Source organism: Euprymna scolopes, chromosome 10 (assembly GCF_053919585.1).
Source record: "Euprymna scolopes isolate OS-2025 chromosome 10, ASM5391958v1, whole genome shotgun sequence".
NCBI lineage: Eukaryota > Metazoa > Mollusca > Cephalopoda > Sepiida > Sepiolidae > Euprymna > Euprymna scolopes.
The window spans coordinates 64,556,876-64,583,828 of NC_136491.1; the positions used below are offsets into that span (position 1 = coordinate 64,556,876).

At 33.5% G+C, this 26,953-nt stretch overlaps 1 protein-coding gene across 1 annotated transcript in view; it reads left to right on the forward strand.

The window, feature by feature from the left end:
* LOC145286412 (T-box transcription factor TBX22-like) overlaps positions 1-26,953 on the forward strand; it is a 113,857-nt gene that overhangs the window by 59,469 nt on the left and 27,435 nt on the right. The window contains exon 5 of the mRNA XM_080135334.1: positions 1,007-1,150. Within this exon, the coding sequence (XP_079991460.1) occupies positions 1,007-1,150 (144 nt within the window). The remainder of the gene's footprint in view (positions 1-1,006; positions 1,151-26,953) is intronic.

Here is a 26,953-nt window from a genome sequence, read left to right on the forward strand (position 1 = left end):
ATAATAATACTTTGATAAGTATGTTTTAACTTAAATAGTGATGGTATAATAAAATTGTGGGGTCTGCGTTCGTGCCTGGCCTTCATAGAATGGAAATAGGCACAAACTTTAATAAAGACTTTTCATATCTATCTGCGTAAGTATACTTTGATAATTATGCTTCAGTTTGAAGAAATATAGCATAATAAAATTATGGGGTGATCGTTCGCGCCTGACATATGGAAATATGTCACAAAGTTTAACAAGTTTTTTTTTAATATAGATCCACAGAATATTGTGATAAGTGTTTCAGTGTGAACAGTTATGGTATAATAAATTATGGAGTTTACCTATTTTATTTTTACTTTCAGCATATTTTGCTTTGGTTTTGATACCCCCAAATTCGAAGCTATCTCTTTACAACCCTTCCTTTTCATAACCTATCATACTTTCATAAATCAGAGTCCATTTTCTGTAGACTGTTTTTGAACCCAGTCAACGACGGGTACTTTTGCTATATATATATATATATATATATATATATATATATATATATATATATATATATATATATATATATATATATATTATTTGTGTAAATCTTAAAACCTAACAGAATTATAACAAACAATCATGCAGTTTGGAAAAGAAAAAGAATTTTTTTTTAAATCATGAAGTCGCTTCTGCTGTTCTATATTTATTGAAAACTTTGTATAGTTAACACAATTGCTGACGTCACCGATTTTGTGCTCCGTTCTTCACAATCGGTTCCTAACATACAGTAGAGACAAAAAATATCGAAACAAAAAGGGAGAGAGAGAGAGAGAGAGAGAGAGAGAGAGAGAGAGAGAGAGAGAGAGAGAGAGAGAGAGAGAGAGATAGCTGTGTATTTTAAATAGAATTCTCTAATCGATTAAAAAAAAACGACAAAACAATACAATATGCCAAAAACAATGATGGAACTGCTTATCTCGATAATTTAAATAACAATCATGTTTTTTTTTTTTTTTCTATTATCATATTTCAGATTTCTCTAGTATCGATGCAGAAGTTTAAGCCATGCATCCACATAACTGCCGTGGGAGATGATTCCAAATCTTCCAAACATAACATTACTGCGGAATTTTCACAGACAGTGTTTATGGCGGTCACCGCGTACCAAAATCAAGCAGTAAGTTCAGAATATTGTCTTCAATTTTTTTAATTTTTTTTTTATAACGTTCAGCCGAATCTCGAAGATCCATAGGATGACGGTAAGGTAAATTCTTTAAAATGGAATCGCATAAAAGGTCGAGAGAAGATTAATTTGCTGATAGATTAATTGCTGATAGAATTCCAAAGCTGCAACTTAGCAAATCAAAGGTTACTTTATTGAAGAATGTTATGTGTAATCAAGCCTTCCCTAATTATATCCCCTTTTTCTAGATAAATCTTCTACAAAAGAAGAGGATTAGGATTTGTGAGAATTTTGAATTGGTTGACTTGCCGAGGGTAGGTCGGTGGGGAAGAAAGGAGTGCTGGTAGCTGTGACCAACACGGCCGGTGGCCCGTTAATCAAAGAACATGAGTGCCTATTCCTTACAAGTTAAATAGACATTTCAGTCATGCATGAATCTCGTTGACTGAGAGTTGGAGTAGATAAAAAGGGGTGGCCGCTCTACTGTTGTTGTAGTAATTGTTGCTGTCAAATTACACTTCGACCATCGTTACCCATTTGTTACTTTTACAAGCAACGTCGACATTTTGTAAGCAACGTCGACATTTCGTTGCAAGACTTAAACTGTCTTTCCTTCCCCCCCTCCTACTCGTCGGTATGCTAATTCCAACAGATTACTTATTGTAAGATGGCCACTCAATAAAGTTGCTATTATATTCAGCTTCTGTGTCATCCACATTCCTATACTAACGCATGAACGTAACAAAGAAGTTCTATATTTATGATCACAAAAAAATATGCATTGTTAAAATGCATTCGTGGCGAAGTATAGATGCTATGTGCACGAAACAAGTTACGAACTTGTATAAGCTACCCTTTTTCTTCGTTCATTTAGTTTGCTGAATTCGTTTCGCAACTACGGCAGTTGGTTAACACACACGTCGAACTTCTAAAGCTTCCGTTGCCACTCGGTACATATGCACACATACGCACACCTGTGTCTAAGCCGGATCCCTCACTCGTCTACGAAACGCCTGAATTCTCCGCTGCAAAAGGCTGTGTCGTTGTCAGTGAGAATCTCTTCAGGTTGCCCCCACTCGTAAACTATGGACTCTAATTGACGGATGACACTAGCTGAGTCCTGTCTTGTTAATAGTCACCAGATCGCAAACCTCGTTGGTCCGCAATCGATCAGTGTGATGAAGTGCTGACCACCATAATGGGTTATGTCCATGCCCAGTCGGCTCCAATTCTCGTCGACTTCCAGCCGACCTTTCTGCCATTTGGTGGGAGCAGGGTCGATTGACTGGCATATTTGGCATTCCTTGACCACTGCTTCTACTTTGCTTTTGGACACTGACAGGTTGGTTAAGTGTACGAAATAATATGTCTGTCTCACTCCGGGGTGTCCACTGTCATGGTGTACCTTCTTGATTTTATCCATCTCCTCAACAGAGGCAGCACATAAAGACCCTGGTTCGGCTTCTTTCTTCATTGCGTCGAACCATCTCTGGGGCACACGGGTAAGTCTATCAGCAAGATTGCAGGTTGAAGTGACAAGTACCGCATTCACCGACTTCCACCAACTTCCTTATTGTCTCCAACCTTCGTCTGATTAGCATTTCGGTAGCCGCCTTGGTGCGCACTCTCGTTTTGCCTGTTAGTGTGTCAACTATCCAGCGAATCTGTGCGTATGCATAATTCTTTGACTTTCCACTGGAGTGCCAAGTTTATTCCTTTTATTACCGCATCCAACTCTGCCAGGTTGATGTGAGCAGCATCATCCATTGGTTGCAACCAGCAGGTGTCCTCAATCACAGACCCGTTCATCTCCAATAGCGCCCCAATCGTGAGAGAGCTCACATCCACCCACACATTTAGCCTGTCTCCCTGGACGCACCAATCTCCTTTAGCGGGGTCCTCCCGCTTGACTCTTGTGATGATCTCCTTCACCATGCGCAGCAACAGATTATCCACCATTTTGTCATCCCAGCCTTTGGTAACTGCACTCGTCCTCCTCTTCATGATGGCTGTCGCGGCCCGAGTCCATCCACCTACTGGTAAGTGTCCCACCAGTTTTCCACACAGGGAAAATATAGCCCGCCTCGTGAGGACATGGGGCACTTCAGGAACTGCAGTTGTTGTGCTGAGCAACCGTCATTAATGGGATCAGACCCTTAGGAGGTCCAATTTTCTTGTATCAGCCATCCTCGATCCATTTGCGAAGTTCTTCTTCGTACGCGGGCCTCATGTGGTCGGGCACATGGTATTCAGTTATTCTATTCTGCAGTTTGGCTGGTTCCCGGTTTTCCGACCACTTCCATGAGGCAGTCCAAGCCCTCTTTTGCTCGTCAAATTCGACGCTGAAGTCTGGTTGGTCGATCCTTAGCGCAGCACATACTGGGGCTGTCTCCTGAAAATGTACCGCCCCCGTTGCCGTTATATAGACACCACCAAGGGCTCTGATAACATCATATCCTTGGAGCAGGTCAAAACTCAGGGGTTTTTCGAGCACTACCAGCGCCTCTAGGTTAGCGGAGCTTCCATTTTTCGTCCGAATGTTTACATTGCCCACCCCGCAACATGTGCGCGTCTCTCCACTGATGGTAGTCACTCTGACGTTCTTCTTTCTCCAAATGTGGCAGAGATCTGCACATACGATAGTGCGGGAGCACCCGGAATCAAGGAGTGCTGAGCACAGTGTTTCGTTGACATATATCAGGATGATCGGCAGCGTCTCATTTAATTTCTGCGTGGGGAAGAGGTTGACGCTGACACCTTGTCCCCGGTTCCGTTTTCCGGACAGTCTTGAGCTATATGGCCAGTTTCCTTACACCGGTAGCAGCGAACAGCCGTTGGTTGTTGCAGGCAGTTCCTTGCAATGTGGCCCTGTCCATTGCATCTGTAGCATATGATTCCACCACGTGGACCGGGTCCCTGATACAGTTACTTATCATTCGGTGTGGACTGAGCAGCAGCAATTACTGGTTCCCTCATCTCGGAGTAATTCTTCATTACAGTCCTGGCCCGATCTACTAGGTCATTAAGGGGCAACGAATCTGCACTTGAGCTAGCTCGTAGTAGTTGCTTTCCTCCTGTCGGGAGTCCTGCTAGGAATTTGCATGCTAAGGCCCGCTCAGGCAGTCCACCAAACAACACTGTCAACTTCGTCAGCTCTGCCAAGTACACGTCGACCATTTCGCCTGGACGTAAGGTCCTTGCCTTGCTCCCAAGCAGTGGTGGGGTCAATCGCAAACGCCTTAACAGCGCTGCCTTGATTTTCTTGTAGTCCTGTTTGCCCTCATGGTTGAGCTGTTGATACACCGCAAAGGCGCCGCCAGACAAACACAGAGGAACAACATATTCAAAGTTTTTTACGCCAGACAAAAGGCAATGTAATTCCACCTTTTCCACCCAGTCAATTACCGGGGTCAATCCATCAAACTCTGGTATTAATTTGAGGTCAATTTTTTCCCCCATTTCGCCGAAATAGCTTGAATTCATTTCACAACTACGGCAGTTGATTAACACACACACATGTTGAACTTCTGATGCAGTTAATACATACTGTCCTCGATCTTCTGAACATACTCCTTTTATTGTCCAAGCGTTCGTCATCAACCAATCGGTGGCCAGAAAAACAGTCACGTGAGGCCTGACGTCATCGCTCAATAATCTTACAAAAACCACAGCCGCCATTTTTAATTTCTGCCCTCCCTGTGATCCTCCCAGCAGGTAAGACAACACGCGCAGACACGTGGTCGCTTTCTTCCTTCATTCTGTTCGACTTTACATTTGCTCTTTCGATTTTATTGCTTCCTTTTGTAGCCAGTGGAAATAGGATACAGTCAAAATAGTAACTTTGTGCTACCTACGGCTACCGGCCTCTACATAATAAAGGTTATTTCACATATACGTGTGAACTCGACAATTTTCAACTAATGAAAATGATTCTTACTCGTTGAAACGATTATTTTTGCGAGTCTATATGAAATTCTAATAAAGAAAGTATCTCGACACCAAAAAGAAAGAAAAAAAAAACGATCCAGGAATAAGAAATTCAAGAACAAGAACATTACGCTTAGCTCCACTGCGCTTCAATAGGTGTGTGTCAGAATTTGGGGGAAATTTTTGACATCCTTAACACAAAACTGCGAATAAAATATACAAAACTCGTAATTTCTCTTTTTAAAGTTGTTTGTTTAATTTCTTTATAGAATATACTTCCAAAATAAACTATTAAAGTTTTTTGAAAAATAATAGAAATATTATTTTTTATTTTTTAAGAAACAGTGTTTACAAAGTGCCTGCGCGCGCTCATGCAGCTATTTTTATTTTTTACGTAATAAAATGAATTGTATTTTATAAGTTAAATTTTTTCCAAATTTTTCAATGTAAAAATCTATCAAAATTTTTCTATTGATCCAATTTTTACAATATTTGCAGGTTTAATGTGTAATTTTATGCTTTTTCCAATAAACCGAATATAATATTCTAGAAAAATGTTTTTTACCCCCCCCCATTTTGAAATGCCTATTAAAATGAAAATAATTAATTTTCTTGCTTTGATTTATATATCACAAATTGAAGATAAAAGATCAATAAATAAAATAATCTAATTTAAAACAAAAAAAGAATAGTTTTGTGCAAATTTACCTGTAAAGTCAAAAGTTTAAAACCTTTTTTTTAAACCACGTTGATTTTTTTTAAGTGAAACCTCACATTTTTTAAATTTTGTCCTGAAAAGATTGAATACCTACAATTTTTTTTTGATTCTTTCAATGTTTTTTTTTTTTTAGATTAAAAAAAATCACTCCATAAAGAAGAAATAAAATGTATTAAATCAAAAACTCATGTATTGTTTTAAGAGAATAAAAAAAATGGAAAATTGGTTGAGTGGGGTTTTTTTTAACGGCAAAAATTGTACGATGCCCCAACTTTTGTTTACAGCAAACACATGCCAGAAATAGAAAATTAGATTAATTCTGGCGCTTACAGGCCACCATAGTTCTCAACTCTAAGAAAGGGAGACGGTTGTCTCCTCTTTTTCCTCATTTTGACAAGCTGAATTCATGGTATTTTTTAATCATTGCTTAAAAAATATTTTATTTAAAAAGTACATTGAATATAAAATATAAATATGGATAAATTCTTAACAATGAAGAATGGAAGTACCCATTGATTAGTATTTTTTATAGGTAAGTGATTTTTTGGAATTTATATATGTTTATTATATTCGAAGCAAGTTAAAATTAGATGATTTTCTCGAAATCTTTTTAAAGAAAACCGATCTAAAAATAAACAAATATTGCTTATTTTGCTATTAAACCTGTTATTATTTTAAAATTTGGTCTTTGCTCCTTTTATTGAAAAAAAAATAGGGTTTAAATTACATTTTCAAGTAGTTATGAGCTTCGAAAGATAGCAAGTCTAATTATTCAAGTTTTTATAACGAGTTTTTAATGGCGATTTCTGACACTGCTAGAGCCTCAGGACCTTGGAGAGACAAATGATTACTCAACTCACATACACAGAATTTCACACATATTCACACATAAAGACTACACACACAATGTCTTCTCAATTCACACACGGATATTCACACTGACGGTTTTATTTATTTTTTTTTTTTTACTAGGTCTTCATTAACAAGGCTTGTGAGCCACTCAAGGATAAAGTTAAAAAAGATTGTCAGTTGGATGATGATCGCCGGGTTAAGAAGACCGGAAGCAATGGGTGGAATGGGATTAAAAGCAATGCACTTGGAGACGAATCTGCTGTAGTCGGTTGCAAAGCAAGCTCATGAAATCTTCTTCCACAGGCAGAATGTTCTAAGAATGTTCTAAGAATGTTCTAAGAAAGAAACTTTGTTCATGGATGTTTCATCTAATTTTAGTGATGAGAAAGAACAATTCTTTGCTGTGCTTGTAGGAAAACGCGTTATTGGTGTGAATGTTTTAGAGGGTATTAGGTCGGAGCTCAGTGGAGCATGAACCCATCAATATGTTAGAGAGAGACTAGTAACATATCTTCTGTGTGAAAGAAGTTGTAGGGACGATAAGGAAACGTTCCTAGTGACACGTCCGCAGATATGGCAGCAGTATTCCATCTTGGGGCTCTTTCTTATACATATAGACTCTTAACTCTAGACATCGAACACTTTGTATTCTTCCACATTTCAAATATTTTACGAACACAAGAACATTAATTTTAGAACGAGCAATTTACGCACTCAAAATATCTTTCACACTTTCACAGTAAATTTGTCAAGAAATATATTTTCTTTGTCGATCATGTTTTTTTTTCTTTCTGTTGGTGAATAGTTGAGAAAAGGCCACCATTTAACAAGTTCTATTCACGTTTCTATCTGTTATTCACATGTATCATATATTAATTATTAGCGTGGCTCTACTGGCTCTTAGTACATTTCTAAAGATGCGATCGTCATCTATATCCTATCCAGACCATGTTACAATTTGGTGATCCCAGCGTGATTTGAAAACTGAATCTTATGATACAACATTGGCGACCATTCATCATCATCATCATCATCATCATCATCATCATCATCATCATCATCATCATCATCATCATCAACAACAACAACATCATCATCATCATTGAACCACTTTAACTGACAACCCGAGGTTTTAACACAAACGCAACAAATGTTATGCCTGCCATTGGAACACGCAAATACCATGAATTTAATTGCTGAGAGACGAGGTACGATGTCCAAGAAAAAAACATCCGATTTGTTAGGAGTGCTGGAGTCATAAGCAGGAATCGGCACGGCATGTCTGAACCTTTCATTGGCTCTAATTGTATAGGGAGTTAGTAGTAGTAGTAGTTAATGGATTTTAGACGTGGATAGCGATTCTTTGTTGTGCATTCTGCCTTTGTTGGACCCATAGTTTTTGTTATTATTGTTGCCATTTTTGTTCCTTTATGCGAGATTCACGGCGATATGGGTTTTTAGCCTGAATTGTTTTAGCTATGAAATGATTGTATTATACCCACCCGATCATCAAATTGAAAACGCATCCTTTTCATTGACTGAGAATTCTTTTTACACCTACATATGAGCTATTTGTTTTGTTTGTTTTTTGTTGGCTTTTTTGTTTTTATTTTGTTTTTTGTTTTTTTGAGACATCACCTTATTGTGCGGACGTAGGACAAGGTAATTGATTTAAGTGTGTCCCATTTTCACCTGGTGGGAAAGGAGAAAGAAATGAAAAAGAAGGAAAAAGAAGTAAGAGAGCAGTTTAGATTTCACATTTGACCACAAATGCAACTATTTCCAATTCGCGTGAAATATCAGTTATGAGGCATTAAGATTTGATAACTTGTGCAAAGGCCAGAGTGAGTGACTGCTCGTTTTCTTACACAAAATAAAAACGGTGAACATACACAACGCAATATAATTCTTACAGAAAAAAATAAGTGTCTCAAATTGCTCGTCCCTAATCCCCACCCTCGTTCTCTCCTTGTTCAGACTAAAATGTTATCAAATGTTTACATACAGGAATACTTGAATGCGATGGTGAGAATGACGGAATAAGAAACTAAAAAATACAGATTGTCCGAATTGTCAGAAGTAACTGATGGCCAGAATTTCACTTCATTTGTGATTACATAGAATCTTGTTGCAAACTGAGAAATAATTTTAATCTTATGAAAAGAAAAAAGTTATCCCGCTCGGCCCTTCTAACAATCTTGAATAAGGTATTATCAAAGTGGCATGGGCGGTCGGGAGGTGTCTTGCTCATAAGTGGAGTGTCAAGATTTTGGCAGTTGAACTTAATGTCACCTCTGCTGAACGCCTTCAACGTCGCTCTGTTATGTTGATTAATATCACGTCCTGTTGCTGGTGTGATGCTCAAGTGGTGCTAAACGTAGGTTATGCTCCTCCTCCTGCTAACAGGGCTCTCCAACAGAAATTTTGTGGAGCAATACGACTGTTTGACAGTCCTCAATAGGAGGCCACAATTTGAACATTTTCAAATCCAATAAAATCACTGATCTTGGTCGCAGAATAATCAAATAAGAAAAGTTGATCTTCTTATTGTGGGTTTGGGTTAAAAAAAAAAAAAGGAATATGTGGTTGTAAGTTTGAAAATGTTTTTAACTATAAAATTATACAATCTTTTGATTCAATAAACGTCTGTAGATAATAAACTGATCAGCGCGAGTGTTTTAATTATTTGTAAAGTTTAACGGCATGTGTTTCTTTTCTATCTAAAAAGTTTTAAAAAAAAATGTTGTTGTTTTAATTTCAAACCAACAGGAGTATCCAGCGTTGTTGTGGGTCGCAAAAAATTAAATTGAATCTTCGTTTCCACACTATTTTATCTCCATAAATGGCCAAAGTAACGTAAGTTTGCAACACCAGATGCAACATACAAAATCAATATATCTATGCTAATAGCCACTATCTTATGTAACTTTCGAACACCATTTTAGACACATTCAGTCGTGATACTAAAATGCTACACTGCATTCTATGAGCAACACCATCACAATCGCAGCATCTATAGAGGAAGGAGTCCCTATTTTTCTCTCTAAACATTAAGTCCTACCACTGCTATCACTTGTCACCGGAACGAATTGTACATTTTCCACAGATTCTGTGACTGCACCGACCGTAACTGGCTCATAAATACATAGACCTAACATAATATTTCCAATTTCTGATTCATAAATAATAAAGGCTCCATCGCCAAAGTTCGTCCAGTCTGATTGGCTAAGCTATATATATTCTCAGATTCCAGAATACAATTCTGCAATTTATAAACGAACGCTTACTAACATTAAATTATGGCGTCACTAAGAGACATATTACGTCTTCATCACAACACCTGCAAAATAAATAGTCCTTGCTAGCGAGTTTTTATACCATTAAGTTTTTTTTTATTAAACTTAATACCATTTAAGTTTGTATTGGTGATGTTTCAAGCTGACGCATTACATATATATTTATATCTTGAAGACTTTAGCTCCCAAATATTTGCATCTTTTATATTAAGATTTCTACTAAAAACAAAATACAAACACACAAAAAAGCAATTAAAAAAATACGGGAATTTCTTTGTAAATTATTTTATTTTTTCTATGCGACTTGAGGAGATTTATATGTTTTCCGGATTTATGATACTCATTATCGCATGTAAAATTGTCGACGACAAGTTGTTTTAATGTAATGTTTTCGACAGGTAGCCAAACAACACATTGCTTGGCTCATGGCAGGACTATTTGTTATTCGTTTACAGATTACCCAAAAACCTAGAAATGTCGTCACATGTGAACGGCGGTGAGAAACAACCAATTTAACTTTTTTATAATCTTGAACATTACCTTTAAGCATAGAGATTACGGCTATATTAAAGATGTTAAATCTGGACTAAATTGAAAAGGTTAGCTCCCAAATATTTGCGTTTTTTTCTATTGTTATGCCGAACAAAAAATACGGAAACAAACTTATTTTTTACCAACAATTTAATCACATCACATAATCAAATCCTCGTGTTAAGAATAGGTTTATAGATACTAACGTTGTTACTTCGACACTGTACATTGATCTTGGCCACGGGCGCCAGTGCCCGCTATTTTACTGGGTCGGCAGTGGCTCCCACTAACAACCGCAGTTTAATTGTTTTTTTATGGGTTGAGTGGGGGCATACTTCTACCGGGCAACGCCGGTACATTGGTCCTGCCAGTTATTAATAATTTTAAAACGCAGGTGTAGAGAAAAAGAGAAAACATTTTCCAAAGACATACATTGTCCATCTCCTAAAATAGAAATTAAATTTTACTGCTCTGAAAAAGTAATCGCTAAAAAAAACATTAAAAAATAAATACTAGATGGCCGACATTAGAAGGTTATCTGGGAAGTCTCGATAATTGCTAAAAAAATCTAAAATCAAATAAAATACTGTTAGATTATTACATTTTCACGCGGTTCTGACATCAATTCGGTAAGTTTCTTTTAGTGATCATTTTAGATTAAATTTAGATGCGCATCTAAATTTAATCTAAAATGATCACAAAAAGAAACCTACCGAATTGATGTCAGAACCGTGTGAAAATGTAATAATCTAACAGTATTTTGTTTGATTTTAGATTTTTTAGCAATTATCGAGACTTCCCAGATAACCTTCTAATGTCGGCCATCTAGTATTGTTCTAACTTTACACTCAACATTATTTGTGTATAAACGCTTTAAAATATGTTTAAACGCAAAAATCTTGTCCAACTCGGTAAAAGAGTAACTTATCTTGCCTTTAGTAACATTTATTTTATATATTGTTATTTTTTCTTTGTTTTATTTTTTTTTTTTTACCACTTTTTCGTTTTGCTGCAAAATGAACAGTGGTATGAATGGTTTTATTTTTATTATTTATGTATTTATTTATTTCATAGATTATGGCATTTTAGGCTTTTTGAGGTAAAAATCAATTTAGTATAACGCATTACATCTGAAGTAAAACATTTTTTAAATTAGTAAATATAATCGACGTTCGTTCCAACATGGCGGCATGGTTAGTGGTAAGCTAAAACGTGGAATTAGATAACGTTACCTGAAATGAAATACACACTTTTACCAGGGTCGTGCAGAGGGTGTGTGTGGTGGGGATGCCCAAGCACCTGCCCTTTTTACCCGTTTTAAAAGTGCCCTTTTCAGAGGAATGTATTATAGGCCCACCATTGCTATATTTTTGCGATTTTTTTTCTCACTTGAGCACCTGCCCTGAGAAAGTTCTCTGCACGTCACTGACTTTTACTGGCTTATAAAACTTAATTTAAATTATATTTATAAAAAATATATGTTACAAAATAAAATTCTTGTGTTATCTAAAAAAAAACAACAAAAAAAACATTCGAATGTCTTGAATAAAGTTTATTATTCCTTTAACATTTCAGTAAAATATTTTATTTCACTGCATTAAACTCTATTTCCGTTCCAGTGTTTTTTGTTTCGTTCATGATGCAAACAATGTTGAAATATGTTTTTCCTATTGCTGCATAATACTGAATTAATTTTAACTCGAAAACGTTCATCATACCATAACCTTTAAAAATAAAATCTATTATTATCGCTGATACACAATTTTCATTTACTTTTTTAAATTATCTCACTCTGACGCCGATCTCAACGTTTAACCAAATTTCTTACTTGAAATTATAATTATATTGATCTGGTGTTTATAGAAACAGAGTTAATAGAAATAAGTGTAGTATAGTCACTAGTGACGAAATACATGTGACGTCACCTGCTGCGATAAAAAAAAATTTGCAAAGCTTCCATAGATTTGTTACACATCTGTTTGTGTATAGAGAAATAATTATCGTAACTATACTTATTATGTTATGCTATGTTTATTATGTTATGTTATGTTACGTTGTGTTATATTATGTTATGTTATGTTATGTTATGTTGTGTTATGTTGCGTTATGTTATGTTGTGTTATGTTATGTTATGTTGTGTTATGTTATGTTGTGTTATGTTGTGTTGTGTTATATTATGTTATGTTATGTTATGCTGTGTTATATTATGTTATGTTATCTTGTGTTATATTATGTTATCTTATGTTATATTATGTTATGTTGTGTTATATTATGTTATGTTGTGTTATATTATGTTATGTTATGTTATGTTGTGTTATATTATGTTATGTTATGTTGCGTTATATTGTTATGTTATGTTGTGTTATATTATGTTATGTTATGTTGTGTTATATTGTTATGTTATGTTGTGTTATATTATGTTATGTTATGTTGTATTATGTTATGTTATGTTATATTATGTTGTGTTATATTATGTTATGTTATGTTGTGTTATATTATGTTATGTTGTGTTATATTATGTTATGTTATGTTGTGTTATATTATGTTATGCTGTATTATATTATGTTATATTGTGTTATATTATGTTATGTTGTGTTATATTATGTTATGTTATGTTGTGTTATATTATGTTATGTTGTATTATATTATGTTATGTTATGTTATGTTGTGTTATATTATGTTATGTTATGCTATGTTATGTTATATTATGTTATGTTATGTTGTGTTGTGTTATATTATGCTATGTTGTGTTATATTATGTTATGTTATGTTGTGTTATGTTATGTTATGTTGTGTTATGTTATATTATGTTATGTTATGTTGTGTTGTGTTATATTATGTTATGTTGTGTTGTGTTATATTATGTTATGTTATGTTGTATTATACTATGTTATGTTATGCTATGTTATGTTATATTATGTTATGTTATGTTGTGTTATATTATATTATGTTGTGTTATATTATGTTATGTTATATTATGTTATGTTATGTTGTGTTATATTATGTTATGTTATGCTATGTTATGTTGTGTTATGTTGTGTTATGTTGTGTTATGTTATGTTATGTTGTGTTATATTATGTTATGTTATGTTATGCTGTGTTATGTTATGTTATGTTGTGTTATGCTATGTGGTGTTATATCATGTTATGTTGTGTTATATTATGTTATATTATGTTATGTTGTGTTATATTATGTTATGTTATGTTATGTTATATTGTTATGTTATGTTGTGTTATATTATGTTATGTTGTATTATGTTATGTTATGTTATATTATGTTATGTTATGTTGTGTTATATTATGTTATGTTATGTTGTGTTATATTATGTTATGTTATGCTATTTTGTGTTATGTTATATTATGTTATGTTGTGTTATATTATGTTATGTTGTGTTATGTTATGTTGTGTTATGTTATGTTATGCTGTGTTTTGTTGTGTTGTGTTGTGTTGTGTTATGTTATGTTACGTTGTGTTGTGTTGTGTTATGTTGTGTGACTATTCAGTTTACTTAGTTCTGCCAATCTGTGTATTTCAGATCTTCATTTTACTTCCATTTTTTTACTTTATTGTATACTGTAAGATATTTATCTCATCTGTTTTTTCTCTTAGACAGTGGCAAAATAAGACAAAATACAACAAAGACCTACCTTAAAATTTAATATAAATTTTATTAGATCCCCATTTGCAAGAAGGAATACCTGTTTTGCATCTGTAAAAAGAGCTGTTAACAACCTCGAAAGGTGATAGTCTTTCATCTTCAACAGGAACTGGAAGCAGGTTTCTTCGAAGATTTCAGTTTATAGCCATTTGAAGGGGGTCATTATGATGCCTTTTGATGAAAAGATACAATTCTCGCCTTGAGATGATATTACAGAAGTTTATATTAATGTTCATTGAAGGAAATGTCATCAATAACAAGACCCATATAATAATAATAGAGCCTAATTATTTAGGCTTAAAATAAAAGTCTCAAGAAGACACACATAATAATATCTTAGCCTTATCATTTAGGCTTTAAATTGAAGGCTCAATTAGTCGATGGTTGGAGGCTCCAAAAATGCCTCATATGCGGTGGGTTAGTTCCATTGATCCTTCTCGTATGGCTGTCTTGGTTGGAACTGAAAAAGAAAGGAACGCATGCAAAAAGCCCGCTAAAGCGAATCGACCCACAGCAAATACAATCGACCAATTTGATTGGTCTAAAACAAATACAATGGGAGGCATGATGTAATTGTCAATTTTCTAACATTACATTGGAAACTACATACACATTTTTTATGGACACAACCTCAAAGCGAACTTTATAAGGTTTGCGAGGAATTATAAGGTTTGTTTTGTGTATACATTGTTATTTTCGTGTTTATTTGTTTCATTCGTAATTGCTTGTATTAGTGCATGTATGGAGAAGCAACGCTGCCCAAACTCCAGCAAACTCATTCAGTGAACCCTTGATTGAAGAGGCTATGCTAATTGAAACAAAGTTACCATTCTGTTTATGCAAACAAACAAAAAATTAACATATAAAAATAAAAACGACGAAAACGTTACACTCACACATTCTCTTTCTCAATACAATGAAATTCACTTTTAATCAGGTGTAAATTCAACCATTGTTTTCATTTCTTTTTCAACAAACAACGTTTTCAACACAGACGTTAAATATTCGCTGTTTTCAATTAAAAAAAACGAAATTTGGATACTATCTCACAGAATCACGTGTGAAAAAAAAAACTGAAACTTCGGTCAACTCTACACCTTTATGTGTGTAAAGTATGACGTCATTTTTGCGTGTGAACACGTGTGTTAAAAAAAAATGACACAACCTTGCGTGACAATGTGGCGAAAAATAGTTAAAAAACACAAAAAAACTATAAAAAAAAAAAAGTAAATAAAACTAACAATAACGCGTATACAGACACACAATGATTTTTTTAAAAATTCAAACAAAAAAAAACTGCAGTAGATTCGAACGCCAAAAAGCTACTGATTTCAATACCCCTCCCCGCTTTCTCCAATTTATATATGCTCTCCTCTTCGTTACCAAAACCAAGTAAGAACTTTCACAAGAACATGTTAAGTCAACACCTTTCATCCAATGATGATGATCCCCGATAGTTTTGTAAAGAAAAATAACAAGGTGACCCAAAATTAAAAAATCTCTATAAAATTGGAAAAACTGAAACAAATGAAACTGACGGACATGAAAATATATAATGCCCCCTTCCTTAGGCTTTGAACCCGAATAGAGGGCGAAACAAAAGAAGCACTTTATACGGGCGCTCAAGCTTCCTTATCTCACGCACACATTTCTACACACTAACGAGAGTCGGGCAACAGAAACGAATTGCTACCCACTGCCACACACTAACAAACAACATAACATTAATGCGGAAGTGCCTCAGGGGTTGATCCTTGGACCACTATTATTCCTGATATTTATTAACTACCTTCCTGATAATATTGTGTCCGAGATGGGTATATTTGCTGATGATCCAATGCTCTATAACATGCACGGGGGAAGAAGAGATGTACACAAATCTAAGACAATAGCTGAATCGTTAGAAAATGACCTCCAGACCATAGTGGAATGGGGCCGTAAACGGATGGTAACATTTAATGCGAGTACGACTAAGCTGCTCTCCTTTAACAATTACAAGAACCTTCCCAACCACCGATATCCATGACAAATAATTTTATACTTGAGAACTTTTCTTTCAAACTCCTTGGCTTAGCATTCACAGGAAATATAAACTGGAACAAATACACTGAGAACATTGCAAAGGCTGCTGCAAGGAAGGTGGGTTCCCTCTATCATGCTAGAAAACTACTCACACCTGAGAGTATCCTGTACCTCTACAAGGTCACTATTCGCCCATGCATGAAGTATTGTTGCCACATCTGAGCTGGTGCATCTACCACTAGTCTCTCCCTCATTCATAGGGTCCAAATTTGTCAACTAGGCTCCAACCCCTGTCCCATCGCCACTAGGTTGTATTCCTGTGTCTGTTTTACAAGTATTTTAATGGAATGTGCTTTTATGAACTTATTGAACTTGGGTCCCCCTCAATGCACCTTAACAAACCTGCTTAGCAACAAAATCACACCCATTCACTGTTGAGATCCCTAAATGTCGGAAATATTTCTACTCTAATAGTTTCTTCCCTCGAACGACTAGACTTTAGAATTCTTTTCTTGCTACCTGCTTCTCTGACTGTACTGATATGCAGAAGTTTACATGTAACGTAAGTCAACATCTTGTTAATCTTTCTTAGGCATGGCCCCAATTAGTATTTATGTTCAAGTGGAGATATGTCTTGTTTGGGGTGAAGGTTAGTAAAAAAAAAAAAAGAAAAACAGAATAAAGGTGGTCACACACATTCACACTAACAAATATATAGGCAAATATATCTCATGTCATCTGATTTGCTGAACATTCTCTACAAAAACAAACGTTTGTATAAAGTTTTAAAATGATCACTTGTTGGCTAAACATGACTTTATGTGATGTTATTACAATGAATTCATGTGATGTTATTACAATGAATTCGTGTGATGTTATTACAATGAATTCATGTGATGTTATTGCAATGAATTCATGTGATGTTATTACAATGAATCCATGTGATGTTATTGCAATGAATCCATGTGATGTTATTACAATGAATCCATGTGATGTTATTGCAATGAATCCATGTGATGTTATTACAATGACTTCATGTGATGTTATTACAATGAATCCATGTGATGTTATTACAATGAATTCATGTGATGTTATTACAATGAATTCATGTGATGTTATTACAATGAATTCATGTGATGTTATTACAATGAATCCATGTGATGTTATTACAATGAATCCATGTGATGTTATTACAATGAATTCATGTGATGTTATTGCAATGAATTCATGTGATGTTATTACAATGAATCCATGTGATGTTATTGCAATGAATTCATGTGATGTTATTACAATGAATCCATGTGATGTTATTGCCATGAATCCATGTGATTTTATTACAATGAATTCATGTGATGTTATTACAATGAATCCATGTGATGTTATTACAATGAATTCATGTGATATTATTGCAATGAATCCATGTGATGTTATTACAATGAATTCATGTGATGTTATTACAATGAATTCATGTGATGTTATTACAATGAATTCATGTGATGTTATTACAATGAATTCATGTGATGTTATTACAATGAATTCATGTGATGTTATTACAATGAATTCATGTGATGTTATTGCAATGAATTCATGTGATGTTATTACAATGAATCCATGTGATGTTATTGCAATGAATCCATGTGATGTTATTACAATGAATCCATGTGATGTTATTGCAATGAATCCATGTGATGTTATTACAATGACTTCATGTGATGTTATTACAATGAATCCATGTGATGTTATTACAATGAATTCATGTGATGTTATTACAATGAATTCATGTGATGTTATTACAATGAATTCATGTGATGTTATTACAATGAATCCATGTGATGTTATTACAATGAATCCATGTGATGTTATTACAATGAATTCATGTGATGTTATTACAATGAATTCATGTGATGTTATTGCAATGAATTCATGTGATGTTATTACAATGAATCCATGTGATGTTATTACAATGAATCCATGTGATGTTATTACAATGAATTCATGTGATGTTATTGCAATGAATTCATGTGATGTTATTACAATGAATCCATGTGATGTTATTGCAATGAATTCATGTGATGTTATTACAATGAATCCATGTGATTTTATTACAATGAATTCATGTGATGTTATTGCAATGAATCCATGTGATGTTATTACAATGAATTCATGTGATGTTATTGCAATGAATCCATGTGATGTTATTACAATGAATTCATGTGATGTTATTACAATGAATTCATGTGATGTTATTACAATGAATCCATGTGATGTTATTACAATGGATTCATGTGATGTTATTACAATGAATCCATGTGATGTTATTGCCATGAATCCATGTGATTTTATTACAATGAATTCATGTGATGTTATTACAATGAATCCATGTGATGTTATTACAATGAATTCATGTGATGTTATTACAATGAATTCATGTGATGTTATTACAATGAATTCATGTGATGTTATTACAATGAATTCATGTGATGTTATTGCAATGAATTCATGTGATTTTATTACAATGAATCCATGTGATGTTATTACAATGAATTCATGTGATATTATTGCAATGAATCCATGTGATGTTATTACAATGAATTCATGTGATGTTATTACAATGAATTCATGTGATGTTATTACAATGAATTCATGTGATGTTATTACAATGAATTCATGTGATGTTATTACAATGAATTCATGTGATGTTATTACAATGAATTCATGTGATGTTATTACAATGACTTCATGTGATGTTATTACAATGAATCCATGTGATGTTATTACAATGACTTCATGTGATGTTATTGCAATGAATTCATGTGATGTTATTACAATGAATCCATGTGATGTTATTGCCATGAATCCATGTGATTTTATTACAATGAATTCATGTGATGTTATTACAATGAATCCATGTGATGTTATTACAATGAATTCATGTGATATTATTGCAATGAATCCATGTGATGTTATTACAATGAATTCATGTGATGTTATTACAATGAATTCATGTGATGTTATTACAATGACTTCATGTGATGTTATTACAATGAATCCATGTGATGTTATTACAATGACTTCATGTGATGTTATTGCAATGAATCCATGTGATGTTATTACAATGACTTCATGTGATATTATTGCAATGAATCCATGTGATGTTATTACAATGAATCCATGTGATGTTATTGCCATGAATCCATCTGATGTTATTGCAATGAATCCATGTGATGTTATTGCAATGAATCCATGTGATGTTATTGCAATGAATTCATGTGATGTTATTGCAATGAATCCATGTGATGTTATTACAATGAATTCATGTGATGTTATTACAATGAATCCATGTGATGTTATTACAATGAATCCATGTGATGTTATTACAATGACTTCATGTGATGTTATTACAATGAATCCATGTGATGTTATTACAATGAATTCATGTGATGTTATTACAATGAATCCATGTGATGTTATTACAATGAATTCATGTGATGTTATTACAATGAATCCATGTGATGTTATTACAATGAATCCATGTGATGTTATTACAATGACTTCATGTGATGTTATTACAATGAATCCATGTGATGTTATTACAATGAATCCATGTGATGTTATTACAATGAATTCATGTGATGTTATTACAATGACTTCATGTGATGTTATTACAATGAATCCATGTGATGTTATTGCAATGAATCCATGTGATGTTATTGCAATGAATCCATGTGATGTTATTGCAATGAATCCATGTGATGTTATTACAATGAATTCATGTGATGTTATTACAATGAATCCATGTGATGTTATTACAATGACTTCATGTGATGTTATTACAATGAATCCATGTGATGTTATTACAATGAATTCATGTGATGTTATTACAATGAATCCATGTGATGTTATTGCCATGAATCCATGTGATTTTATTACAATGAATTCATGTGATGTTATTACAATGAATCCATGTGATGTTATTACAATGAATTCATGTGATATTATTGCAATGAATCCATGTGATGTTATTACAATGAATTCATGTGATGTTATTACAATGAATTCATGTGATGTTATTACAATGAATTCATGTGATGTTATTACAATGAATTCATGTGATGTTATTACAATGAATTCATGTGATGTTATTACAATGAATTCATGTGGTGTTATTACAATGACTTCATGTGATGTTATTACAATGAATTCATGTGATGTTATTACAATGAATTCATGTGATGTTATTACAATGAATTCATGTGATGTTATTACAATGAATTCATGTGATGTTATTACAATGAATCCATGTGATGTTATTACAATGAATTCATGTGATGTTATTACAATGAATTCATGTGATGTTATTACAATGAATTCATGTGATGTTATTACAATGAATTCATGTGATGTTATTACAATGAATCCATGTGATGTTATTACAATGAATTCATGTGATGTTATTACAATGAATTCATGTGATGTTATTACAATGAATCCATGTGATGTTATTACAATGACTTCATGTGATGTTATTACAATGGATTCATGTGATGTTATTGCAATGAATTCATGTGATGTTATTACAATGAATCCATGTGATGTTATTACAATGAATCCATGTGATGTTATTACAATGAATCCATGTGATGTTATTGCAATGAATTCATGTGATGTTATTACAATGAATTCTTGTGATGTTATTACAATGAATTCATGTGATGTTATTACAATGAATCCATGTGATGTTATTGCAATGAATTCATGTGATGTTATTACAATCAATTCATGTGGTGTTATTACAATGAATTCATGTGATGTTATTACAATTAATTCATGTGATGTTATTACAATGAATTCATGTGATGTTATTACAATGAATTCATGTGATGTTATTACAATGAATCCATGTGATGTTATTGCAATGAATTCATGTGATGTTATTACAATGCATTCATGTAATGTTATTGCAATGACTTCATGTGGTGTTATTACAATGAATTCATGTGATGTTATTACAATGAATTCATGTGATATTATTACAATGAATTAATGTGATGTTATTACAATGACTTCATGTGATGTTATTACAATGAATTCATGTGATGTTATTGCAATGAATTCATGTGGTGTTATTACAATGAATTCATGTGATGTTATTACAATGAATTCATGTGATGTTATTACAATGAATTCATGTGGTGTTATTACAATGAATCCATGCGATGTTATTACAATGAATCCATGTGATGTTATTGCAATGAATTCATGTGATGTTATTACAATGAATTCATGTGATGTTATTACAATGAATTCATGTGATGTTATTACAATGACTTCATGTGATGTTATTACAATGAATTCATGTGATGTTATTACAATGAATTCATGTGGTGTTATTACAATGAATTCATGTGATGTTATTACAATGAATTCATGTGGTGTTATTACATTTAATTCATGTGATGTTATTACAATGAATTCATGTGATGTTATTACAATGGCTTCATGTGATGTTATTACAATGAATTCATGTGATGTTATTACAATGACTTCATGTGATGTTATTACAATGAATCCATGTGATGTTATTGCAATGGATTCATGTGATGTTATTACAATGAATTCATGTGATGTTATTACAATGAATTCATGTGATGTTATTGCAATGAATTCATGTGATGTTATTACAATGAATCCATGTGATGTTATTACAATGAATCCATGTGATGTTATTGCAATGAATTCATGTGATGTTATTGCAATGAATTCATGTGATGTTATTACAATGAATTCATGTGATGTTATTACAATGAATTCATGTGATGTTATTACAATGAATTCATGTGATGTTATTACAATGAATTCATGTGATGTTATTACAATGAATTCATGTGATGTTATTACAATGAATTCATGTAGTGTTATTACAATGAATTCATGTGATGTTATTACAATGGATCCATGTGATGTTATAGCAATGAATCCATGTGATGTTATTACAATGAATTCATGTGATGTTATTACAATGAATTCATGTGATGTTATTACAATGAATTCATGTGATGTTATTACAATGAATCCATGTGATGTTATTACAATGAATCCATGTGATGTTATTGCAATGAATTCATGTGATGTTATTACAATGAATTCATGTGATGTTATTACAATGAATCCATGTGATGTTATTGCAATGAATTCATGTGATGTTATTACAATGAATCCATGTGATGTTATTACAATGAATTCATGTGATGTTATTGCAATGAATTCATGTGATGTTATTACAATGAATTCATGTGATGTTATTACAATGAATCCATGTGATGTTATTACAATGAATTCATGTGATGTTATTACAATGAATTCATGTGATGTTATTACAATGAATCCATGTGATGTTATTGCAATGAATCCATGTGATGTTATTACAATGAATCCATGTGATGTTATTGCAATGAATTCATGTGATGTTATTACAATGAATTTATGTGATGTTATTACAATGACTTCATGTGATGTTATTACAATGAATTCATGTGATGTTATTGCAATGAATTCATGTGATGTTATTACAATGAATCCATGTGATGTTATTGCAATGAACCCATGTGATGTTATTACAATGACTTCATGTGATGTTATTACAATGAATCCATGTGATGTTATTACAATGAATTCATGTGATGTTATTACAATGAATTCATGTGATGTTATTACAATGAATTCATGTGATGTTATTACAATGAATTCATGTGATGTTATTACAATGAATTCATGTGATGTTATTACAATGAATCCATGTGATGTTATTGCAATGAATCCATGTGATGTTCTTACAATGACTTCATGTGATGTTATTACAATGAATTCATGTGATGTTATTACAATGAATTCATGTGATGTTATTACAGTGAATTCATGTGATGTTATTGCAATGAATCCATGTGATGTTATTACAATGACTTCATGTGATGTTATTACAATGAATTCATGTGATGTTATTACAATGAATTCATGTGATGTTATTACAATGAATCCATGTGATGTTATTACAATTAATTCATGTGATGTTATTGCCATGAATCCATGTGATGTTATTACAATGAATCCATGTGATGTTATTGCAATGAATCCATGTGATGTTATTACAATGAATCCATGTGATGTTATTACAATGAATTCATGTGATGTTATTACAATGAATTCATGTGATGTTATTACAATGAATTCATGTGATGTTATTACAATGAATTCATGTGATGTTATTACAATGACTTCATGTGATGTTATTACAATGAATCCATGTGATGTTATTACAATGAATTCATGTGATGTTATTACAATGAATTCATGTGATGTTATTGCAATGAATTCATGTGATGTTATTACAATGAATCCATGTGATGTTATTACAATGAATTCATGTGATGTTATTACAATGAATTCATGTGATGTTATTACAATGAATTCATGTGATGTTATTACAATGAATTCATGTGATGTTATTACAATGAATTCATGTGATGTTATTACAATGAATCCATGTGATGTTATTACAATGAATCCATGTGATGTTATTGCAATGAATTCATGTGATGTTATTACAATGAATTCATGTGATGTTATTACAATGAATTCATGTGATGTTATTACAATGAATTCATGTGATGTTATTACAATGAATTCATGTGGTGTTATTACAATGACTTCATATGATGTTATTACAATGAATTCATGTGATGTTATTACAATGAATTCATGTGATGTTATTACAATTATGGTTTGCCATTTAATAATGTCTTCCTTGATTTTTCATGTACAAAACTACATATTTTGATCATGTATTTAATTATTACCTTTCTAATCTCTCAATCATTCATTTTCATTTGAATATGCATGCATACTTTTTAAGAACCATCATTTCCATCCTTTGTCACGTTTTTCAAGTCTCAGCAAAGTACAATCTTCAACGCTACAAATGTAAAAACTGAATCACTCAATTGCAGACCTTATTTTCTCTTACTAAAATAACGTTGCAGAAAAGCAAATTTTTCAATATGGAGAAATTTTCATTCCCCAGATGCAGTAAAAACAAAAAAAAGTAATATGGTGTTATGAGCATAGTGAAAAAGTAAGTGATCCTCGGAAATCGTTGAGTCTTCCTGCTAGTATTATATAAAAGTGTTTCAATTTTAAGAGTTGTTTGAGAATGTTTAAAGACTGGTCCGGATCATGCCTTTTAGAGGCAATAAGCACTTAAGACTTAAGTGCTCTTTATATGTCATTCAAAATATAAACACAATAAACCACACAAGATATTATCCATCGAAATGAATCAAAACTAGCAATTAGAAAGAAAACAACTTTTACTTACATTTGAAAGTTTTCTCCTGATTTTTTAACTGCAAAATCTTTGCCCAAATCATCTTACATGAAACACTGGCTTATATATTACATAATAAATAACACAAAATTGTATCCACTGAAATAAAACAAAACTAACATTAAGATAGAAAACAATACAGTCATTTACTTTAGAAAAATTTTCTCCTGATTTAACTGAAATTTTGATCAGATTATGAAAACTAATCTTGCATAATACATCTACCTTTTATACATTTTTTTTTACATGCTAATCACCACTTATCAAGGCCCGGAAGCCACTCGGGGATAAGGGTTATTGCGTGTACAGTAATCAATGGGATAATATCGTAGTAATCTTCAGTAATGGAGATTTGATAAAGTGTTTTACGTAAAGGGGCGGTTCATTAGGAATTTGTTTATGTTGGACTTGAAGACATCCAAGTTGTAGTCAGGTGGGAAACAGGCAAACGGAAAAGAGTTCCATAGGCGTACACTTCTAAGAAAGAAGCTTTGTTCATGGAATCTACGATTTGATTTAGGCACAGATAAAGAATGAAGAAAATTATTGACAGTGGTTTCAGTTAGATGGGTGTTTTTTGTGAAAGATTGGCAAGGGGGGACGAGAGATTGGAGCTCAGACGAGCACCTGCCATGGAAATAACGATAAAACAAGGATAGGCTCGCAACGTCTCTTCTGTGGGAGAGAGGTTGCAGGGTAGAGAAAAGGGCATCCCCCACTAAGCCACGAAGTCTATTTTGTACTCTGTCAAGGCAAGATAGGCTGTTTTTAGCAGCTCCTGCCTAGATGTGGCAGCAGTACTCCATTCTTGGACATACTTGGCTTTTATATAGATAGAAAATTGCATCAGCAGCGAGATATCTTCTGGAGCGGTAAAAGGGTCCTACCATTTTTCCAGCGACCTTGGCAATAGACGATGTACATGTTCCATTTCAGGTCAGGAGTAAAGGTCAATCCCAGAATCTATTTCAATTGATGCCAGATGGGGATCAGAGCGTTGATGATGTAATAATAGGAACTTGGTTTTAGATGCATTAAAAGTAACCAGCCACCTCTTCCCCCACTGTACCACACGCTCAAGATCAGAGGAGAGAGAATCAGAGAGAACTTTGTCATTTACAGCCTTTGATGTGTTGCCATAGATGGTCGTGTCATCAACATAGATGTCAACGAATGATTTAAGTATGTGTTTTAGGAGATCATTGATGTAGATCAGGAAGAGAGTTGGGACCAGGATGAACCCCTGAGGAACTCCAGCATTAATACTGTGGGCCTCTGATTTCTGCCCATCAACCACTACTCTTATGAGCCTATCAGAGAGATTTAATGATTGAGAAAACATTTCCAGTTATACCGTAGCTGGAAATCTTGTGAAGTAGGCCTTTATGCCATACCTTATTGAAGGCCTTTGATATGTCAAGAGCAGTTGCCCTAGAAAGGAAGCCTTTGTCAAGAGATTCACTAATCCTATGAGATATAACCATTAGCACATCTGCTGTAGATCTAACAGAATGGAAACCATATTGCATGTCACTAAGAAGGTTATTTCTGCTGAGGTGGTTGACTATTTCTCTATTTAATATGGATTCCAACAACTTACACATGACATACAGGAGATTTATTCATCTGTACTGAGAGGGAGATAACTTATCACCATAATTCTTAAATACAGGGCATACTGATGAGGTTTTCCAGGGTGTTGGAAAGCACTTCTCCTTAAGACAATGCTTAAACAGTTTTGTAAGTATGGGGGCAAGTTCTGGTTGAAGCTTTTTCAACACTATAATTGGGATGCCGTCAGGGCCGATAGCTTTACATGGAATCAAGGTTCTTGATTAGCTTGGCAACATCATGCACAGATATTTGTATGTTGCATAGTGTGTGTGTGTTATAGGAGGAAATACAGGGAGTGATTGGCCTTTGTTGCATAGGGTAGAATTAGCTGCAAAGTTCTTGGCAAATAGTTTGGTCCTCTCTGATGCTGACGAGATGACGTCAAGTCCATTGATGATGGTTTGGATAGAACGCATGCTTCTGTTCAGGATCCTGTTTGCTATTTGCCAGAACTGGTGGGAACCAAGCCGCTGCTCAGCTACTTTGGATTTAACGGACTTGCTCTCTTGCAGTTTTTATTACTCTTTTACAGTGGTTGCTAGCAGTCCTGAAAGCAGTTTTAGTCTCAGTACATCTATTATGTTGGTAGCTATGGTAAAAGTGATTTCTGTGCGCGATGGCAGCAGCACATTCTGGGGAGAACCATGGCTGGCTGTTAGGTTTTTGTTGGAAGTTTTTGGATGGTATGAATCGGTCTATGCTTACAATTAACCATTCGGTCAGGTCTGATACTATAGAGGACACATCCTTTTTAAATATAGAATGCCGAGGTAGATCAGATATAAATGTACAGAAGCT